Below are 8,363 nucleotides of genomic sequence, written 5' to 3' on the forward strand. Positions count from 1 at the left end.
CTTAAGACCGTTGACATAGAAAACATTTTCAATAAGAATTGAAGAGTTTTTACCAATGGAGTTGTCACCAAATGTAACTTCTCATCCACTTTTTGGCTTCAATTTGATAAAGTGGCTCTTGTCATCGGTCATGTGCCTTGAGCATCCACTATCAAGGTACCATGAGTTTTTTCTTGAATTCCCACCTTAAAGCAATAATCCTCTTCCTACAAACAGAAAATTAAAAATTTTTTTGGTACCCAAATTCTTTTGGGTTCATAAGTATTAGTTCTTATAATTTTAGTCCCTTAAGGTATCCCTTCGGAAAGGAGATCCTTATCTTGAGTAGTTATGAGTTCTTTAGGGACCCATACACTTTTAACAATATTTCCTTTGTAAAAACTTGGGGTACTTGATTTAACAAATTTTCCCCTTAAACTTTCTCCCTTTTTAAAATCTTTTGGAGAAACTTTGTTAGATGAAGTTTGTTTTTCAAGCAACCCAAGTTGCTTTTGAAGATCATCATGGAATTTTGAAAGAAAATTATGCAAATTTTAATTCTTTTTCTCAAAATCATTAACAATAGCTTGCATATCATGAATTTTACTTCCAAGTTCATGATTGGTTTTAGAGAGTGAACTATTACCATCCTTTAATTTTGAAATGTTTTTATGATATTTTGAAACCATAGTTTCAAAATCCAAACCGAACTCATTATAGACATCTTGTAACTCATCAAATGAATAAGAAATTGAATTAGATAAGTTAGAAGTTACCTTAGGATCATTTATAACCATAAAGCAAAGTTTGACTACTTTTTGATCTTCATCATCGGATGAATCCTCATCACTCTAAGTAGTAACATGAGCCTTGAGCTTTTATTTGCTTGATCCCTTTTTCTTTCATTGGGGAGAATTAAACTTGATGTGTCCTGACTTATTGCATTCATAGCATATGATAGGATCCTTCTCCTTGGTAGATTCAAGCTTGAGACCTTCCTTCTTTTAAAATTTTCTCCCTCTATTGGACCTCATAATTCTTAAATCTCCTAGTAAACATGACCATTTCTTTGTCTTCATCCACCTCTTCACTTGATTCACTATCTTCATTTGTGGTGGATTTAAGTGTAACACCAACATTTTTTTTTTTCTCAATTTTGGCTTCTTCAGCCTCTTCATTAAGCCTCCTCTCATGCCTAAGTAAAGAACCGATGAGCTCATCCAAAGTCAAGGTTTCTAAATTTTTTGCTTCTTCAATTGCAGTCACATTGGCTTCCCATGATTTAGGCAAGCTTCGAAGCATCTTCCTTACCACCTCTTCATATGGATATGTCTTCACATAAGAATTCAATCCATTGATGATTATAGTAAATCAATCGGACATCATCTTGATATCTTCTTTGGGTTTCATTTTGAAGGTTTCATAATTTAAAGTAAGAATGCCAACTTTAGACTTCTTTACTTGGCTAGTATCTTCATGTGTGACTTCGAACTTATCCCATATTCCTTGGCATTTGAATAAGATGAAACTCTACTATATTCTTCCAGTCCAAGTGCACAAAATAAGGTGTGCATTGCCTTGGTATTCAACTGAATGCTTCTTCTATCTTCCTTATTCCACTCTTTCTTGCTCTTTGGAATAATGAGCTCTCCTTCTTACTTGAGAGGTATGGATGGACTGTCCATGATAATGTCTCATACAACAAGATCATTTGCTTGTATGAACAACATCGTTATTGTCTTCCAATATGAATAGTTGGCACCATTGAAGTAAGGACGCTTAGAGATAGATTGTGATTCTTCAAGGAAAATTGAACCGAATGTAGATGTCGTATCTTGTGGATTGATTTGTAGAATGTTGAGCTTCCTTAAGGATCTCTTATTTGGTTGTTAAATTGTCTAAAAAGGACTTACTCTGATACCAATTGTTAGCTCAAATAATCAAATCGAAATTGCCAAGAATGGGTGAATTGACTGTTAAAAATTTTGTGAAAGTTAGAGAGAAAAGATAGAAAATTGAACATAAGAATTTAGAGTGGTTCGGTCCCAATTGCCTACTTTACTATCTTAGCTTTCCACAACTAAGGTTTTTCCCAACACTACAGCAAAACAGGTTTTTAGCGGCGTTTTTTTAGATTTATAGCAGCACTTATAAGCGCCGCTAAAACTATTTGCGACGCTTTTACAAACGCCACAAAAAATGCCATTAAAGATAGTGCCGCAAACATTTTGTGACGTTTTTGAAAAAAACGCCGCTAAAAGTCATGACCTTTAGCGACACTTTACCCACAAACGCCTCTAAAAGTCATGACATTTAAAAAAAATTATTTTATTTTAATTAAATAATATCTATTTCTATGTTAAATATTATATTATATTTAATTTTTGAAATTTAAACAAACTATATACTTTTAAGGATAAATAAAAAATATTAATGAAATTAAACTTTCCATTAAAATTTAAACTCCAAAACTAAATATAACAAATTAATGAATTTAAATTTAATACATAAAAAAACACACACAGGCACACAAAGTATTTACAATTTCTAAAACAAAATTCATCCTAGTGAGAAAATAATGCCAAATCATCATCACCTCTCATTTGTCAAAGGAAAAAGATCAAAAAAGAAAAAACAATATACAACAGAGGGCTGGTTCAAGCTTAGATGAAGCCAAAATATTGCAGTGCCTGCATATATAACTTAATGAAGTACTTCGATCTTGATCTTGGTTAAGACTTGTTCCAGCAATAAAGAAAATTGTTAAACGGAATCTTGGTCACCTGATTGAGCAAAACAAGAAAATTAGCTATGCCATTTACTGTAATGAAAGTGAAATCAGTAAAATGTAAACCCATAATAAAAAAACTGATGCTAGGCTAATCGTAAATGCTAATTTCGCTGTAAATAAGTGACAAGCATAAGCCAGTTTCATGTTAATGGAATTGTAAAGGCCTCAAAAAGAAAATAAGTAGCCATATATGAAAAAGACAAAAAGGGTCAACTGAAGGTTAAAGGAGATGTTATGACGAACCTCACATGTTTAATGTCTTATCTCCTTTCTCGATTTCATGCGACTCATAACATGTTTCACTTTTTTTATTAAGCTCACAAATATCACAGGTTTTTACTTATCATAATCATAATTTCTATGTCCAATAGCATTGATAAAGTTATTCTTTTTCATTCAAAAAAATTTGGTATTATCTTTAGTCACTTTGAAATGTCTAATCGTTGAAGATGAGAGCAAAATGCCATAGTTGCTGAAAAACAAGCTCATGGCAAAGTTCGAACTCTATACCTCTAGCATATAGGGGATCTTGAACCCAAAGTATTGAAAATGTCGATCAAAAGGAAGAGGAGATAAACTTGACGATGAAACTCTAATGGAAAGACGTTAAACTTTTGGAAGAAAAAAGCAAAAGATGTTTAAGGGACTCATGTCAAAATCAAACTGGTAATGGATAAACTCGGGGCTTATCAAGATAAAAAATAAAAAAGAACCTGCCTCGTGCTATTGCATCCTCTTTCCTTCTCAACTCCTGCAAAATATAAAGTTAACATTCAGTTACTACAAGGATAAATTAATCTAAGAGCAAAATGAATAGCAAAATCACCTTACATACAACACAGTTACATATTGCATCCGAACATATAAGAATCAATTCATTACATAATTTTAGTATTTTCATAATAAAAAGACTACAGAACATAAAGATATTTTACAAGCAATCAGCCAGAAAAACTAAACTGAAATATGAATTGGAAATTCAGATTCAAAAACTATGGTTTTGATTTTTTTGTGCCAAGATAGCAATATTTAAATTACTTCAGAAATCTGTATCATTTGTAACTGCAATACGAAAGGAACAACTTATCACAATTGGTATCGAATACCGCAAAAATAAATTGGAAGCACCACACTTATTATTCAAGGGCCAGCCTCACTCGACTGTAAACAGCCAACAACAAATTACCTATTCACGCTTATTCAGTTCAGCCTCTTTTGCTTTAAGTTCCTTCTCTCTTGCTTTTAGATCATATATATTTTAATCATATATGAGACAAAAACATCAAAACAAGTCTATGATTTTAATCATATATATTTTAATCATTTTGTGACCAAAGAATGGATGTTGGATAGAAAATTTTATAAGAAAATGCATTGAGAATCGGACAAATGTACTTCAAAGTTAACATCTAAAATTAACATCGAAAAAAAATTAACTTTTATGAATGATAAAACAGCATAAAAAATATCTTCTATCATATAAAAAACCTCAATTATTGATGGTTTTTTTACTTATTAGTTTTAATTAATCATGAGGTCTCAAAACAACCACAATTGTTACTAACACTAAAAACAAGATAGTGGATGTACCTTGTGAAAAAAAACAAATTATTTCTCTTGTAATTTATAGGAAAATTTAAACCATTTAAACACGAAATGCAAAGTACAAACACAGTTCCAGCTCAGAGGCCCCCCGGGGAAACAATCAACAGGTTTCTAATTTCAACTCAACATTTGCCCTTCCTCTTTTGATTTAAAACTCAAAGTTTTTATGATTTTTTTTTATATTTTTCTTGTCAAATTTACTGTTAATATTATATTTGAAGTTTGTATCTGTCTCTTTCAATAATATTACCTTCAAAATTTAAACATACATTCTCTTTTTAAAATGTAATATAGGTTATCACTTCACTCAATATTTTTTCATCTATCAATTCAAGTTTTTATGACATAGGTAGAATCAAACTAAAAATCTTCTCATAAAATTAGCTACCTATAATTGTTTCAAAGCTACAGCTTAGGGTAAGTCAGTTTCCATATGACTAAATAGTAAACAGTAACCAATCTGAGTTAAAAAAGAAAAAAATATATAAGGGAAAAATAATAGATAACCAGATGAGAAGATTTGTATCTACACAAACCTCCTTAATAACAACAAAAACATAAATAAGCAATGAATCCTTCACCAGACACCAAATTCTCAGAGTATACTAATAATAACACACTTAAATACAAATAGAACTTTATGGAAAAGGTTAGAAAGAATAGCCATCAATCATTCAAAACTAAGTTATTACAAAAAAAGGCATCTACGTAAACCATCTAGGACGGCTATCAAACCACCGAAACATGAAGAGAAAATGTTCAAGATCAGGAAACAAAAAGCAATAGTATTAATTAGAGCACGAATGCTATATTTCTTACCTCCATTCATGCTAGTTTGATCACCAATCAACTTTAGGAGGAACGGCAACAAGTCTGGCCAACTTTTTGGCCAGTTGTAGACTGCAATAGCTGCTACAGTCATACTGATTGCTGTGCAAAGTTTTCTATTAGGATCATCCAAAGTTGATAAAAGTAGTCCGCGGAAAATTTCCTGACAATATAATCATGATTGATTTAATATGGAGGTGGACAGGGTATATTAAACACAAGATATTTACAACTTGTTGATTACTAGCTACATTTAGAGGTGGAAAACCCATTCATATGCTTCATCTCAAAATTTAAAGTGAAAATTAAGATAGAGAAAGAAAGCCAAAAGATATGTGTATGTTTGTGTCTAGAGCAGCTCAACAGCAGGTAATAACAAGAGGAAAAACATTTTTTTAACACTTATTAGTAACCATGTATAGATAAGGAACCAATAAAAAGCATGGCTAAATGTTTCAGCCAAGCCATAACTGTTCAATAGAAGTAGAACTGCAGAAAAACAAAAACATACAAAGGCATATTTAGAACTATGCAAAGAAGTATTGAGGCTCTATACAATAACCAAAAGTATAATAAAAAAATTCAATTTTTAACTAAAACATATTTGCACATTAACCACTAACTAGAATACAAATTAAAAGGAAAAAGTGCAGAAAATATATGAAGGCTTTTTCATAGCATAATCACAAATTTAACACTTATTCTTTCATTTTTATCATTTTCACCATCAAAATTCAAATTTTAATCAAATTATTTTTCTTCGGAAAAGTTATTGGCAGTCCACACATGATAAAATTAATAAAAAATTTTCAAAATTTTAAAATTTTAAAAAACATAGTAACATTAAAATTTTAACAGTTTGGTCAAATTTTTCGTCCAAAGAAAAAGATTTTCACTAAAATTTGAAAGTTGACACTGAAGAAATAAAAAAAATTAAAGAAATAATTAAGGGCTAATATAAAGCGACGGTTAAACTGCCTTTTTATTAGTTTAGGCTTGCAACAATGACATTCAAGATGGTTCAAAGCAAACCTTAATGCAACTAATGATGAGCATTATCAACAAGGTTTCTCCATTTCTCGGTAAAAAAACATTAACATACAAACGCTAAACTTGACACTAACACAAAACAATGTATCGTTTTTATACATAAAAAAATTCGCCATCTGCAAGAGAGTGAAGGGCCTAATCTTGTCCGATTCTTACCTCTTCGAGTAAAAGAAGTTAGTCGATATGCCGATTTACACACATATATACAGATGGTAGCACTGGAATCAAAGAGCAATTCTAAACAACCTGCTCATCACCACAACTATTATTGCCGGGACTGCTTGTCAACAATAGAAGCTCCATTAGCTCCAACCAATACTCGAGGCCTCTAAGGTAGTGCCCCAACAGCATGCACCTTTAGGACAGATATGAGAATATTAGAACTCAGCTATATTATAATACAGTGATGGGGTTCAGACAAATTCTTTGAATCTTAGACAGAGTGACTGAAGCTTATTCGAAGTTTAAACACAAGAAAATCTCTCAGATCTACATTCGGACATCTTTCTTTCTTACAAAGTGTAGTGGTCAAATACAAAAAATACGTTCAAATTTAAACAGGATTGTACCGTATGGTGAGCAAATAATTACATAGTATTGCAGATATCCAGTTAAACTTCTGAAAAACCAAATTTCATTTTATTTTATATTTTTTTTAATTATACATAAGCTTCTTGGGTCAAAATCATCTAAAAGAAATGAGAAGAGTGTGTGATTGAATGGGGGGGAGGTGGACTAACCAGAGAAGAAGATGAGCAAGATAGTCACGCGTTAATGAAATGAAGGACTGGAATTGAAGAGAAGTATTCTCAACAAGTTCTGCACAGTCTTCACTCCCAATGTTTACAGTTCCAGTTGTGATGTTCTCTAACACACCATTCCAACATAGAATATCAGCCTATCAATAGCCATAAAAAATTGGGAAAATTGCGTTTATTAATTTCCCTTGCTACTTAAATATGTGTGGCCGAATACGGAAAACTAGCTTAGCTTTAATTAATTAAACGTGTGAAGCTAAATTCATAGCCTTTTATCCAATTAAATATAGGATTTATTAGGAGCTGTCTGAGTAGGAAACATGGCACTTGCGCATGCTAACGTAGTTTCTTTTTTTTAATTGACATTAAACAAATTTAAATCTTCATTTTCCAATGAATCCTAACTTTAAAGAAAGATTTTTTTAATTAATTACTATTGACATCTTTCGTTTCAGACTAAATAATACCCTCTGCATTATTTTTCCAAATTTGTAAAACCATTTTACTATGTAGCTTCCTAGATTTAATAGAAATGCAACCCATTCAGCTTACAGGCGAAGATTTTATCACGTACCAAGGTTTTTATCAAGAGTCTTTGTAAACTGGTTCAGTGCTGGTGGGACTTTCAACCTCTACTTAAGGATCCTTTTTTCCTTTGAATGCAAACAACCTTAGGCCACTTCACAAAATGGTGCAGATCCTTCTTTGGAGGTAAAGCTCCTCCAATACCGAATTGCTTTGGACGCTTCTCAAACAATGGATTCACAACCTTCTCCTAATTTCCAAAATTGAAAAGAACAGATAGTGAGATAACTGTAATCAACTACATTACTTGTTTCTTCTTGGCCGTCAAATATACAGGAATTCTTGATATAACAATCTTAAACTGCTTAGGAGCTTTTTCCTATCAAACCGACACCGCAATAAACGGAGACCAGCTTCTCAGCATGAATAAGACAAAATAACCTGAGACAATCAAAATTCACAGAAAATGGTGTGAATGATATATGAGAACTAAGTTCTAAAAACAGGAGCTAAACTGTGGAATGAACCATATAATTCTATATATACAGAAAGATATTGCATGGTTTTCTCTTATGACTTCAAAAGAAAAACTAGAAGAAGAGAAGTTAGAAATGCTATCACTAAGTTTCGTTTTGGTTGGAAGCAAAAGGAGAAATAGGACAAACAATAAGTTGAAGAAATGAAAGAGACTACCGACGGAGATGCAGCACGATGATGCAGAGGAATAGAAAAAATTTTAGGGATTTCGGGCAAAATTGGGGAAAATCAAATGGGGAAAAAAATAAAGGATTTCCGGTAAAATTGGGGATTTAGGGGAGGGGGAAAAT

The 8,363-nt window shown here is 31.9% G+C and overlaps 1 protein-coding gene across 17 annotated transcripts; it reads right to left on the reverse strand.

Annotated features, from left to right (window-relative positions):
• Positions 1-2,451: 2,451 nt before the first annotated feature.
• On the reverse strand, positions 2,452-8,363 carry LOC107887057 (uncharacterized). Of its 17 annotated transcripts, none has more exons than XR_001680984.2 (7): positions 8,234-8,355; positions 7,586-7,977; positions 6,994-7,120; positions 6,410-6,608; positions 5,195-5,366; positions 3,484-3,521; positions 2,452-2,762 (listed from the first exon to the last, which is right to left on the reverse strand). XR_001680984.2 is itself a non-coding variant. In XM_041093940.1 (7 exons), the coding sequence occupies exons 4-7, from the start codon at positions 6,602-6,604 to the stop codon at positions 2,712-2,714; spliced, it is 366 nt and encodes a 121-aa protein (XP_040949874.1). In that variant the 5' UTR covers positions 6,605-6,608; positions 6,994-7,120; positions 7,586-7,977; positions 8,230-8,363; the 3' UTR covers positions 2,452-2,711. The 17 variants fall into 17 exon arrangements, 7 of the variants coding, with proteins under 7 accessions (XP_040949874.1, XP_040949872.1, XP_040949881.1 ...); XR_005913957.1 differs by having other exon boundaries at positions 7,586-7,786; positions 8,230-8,346; XR_001680982.2 differs by having other exon boundaries at positions 8,230-8,328.

The sequence above is a fragment of the Gossypium hirsutum genome, chromosome A03 (assembly GCF_007990345.1).
Source record: "Gossypium hirsutum isolate 1008001.06 chromosome A03, Gossypium_hirsutum_v2.1, whole genome shotgun sequence".
Taxonomy (NCBI): Eukaryota; Viridiplantae; Streptophyta; class Magnoliopsida; order Malvales; family Malvaceae; genus Gossypium; species Gossypium hirsutum.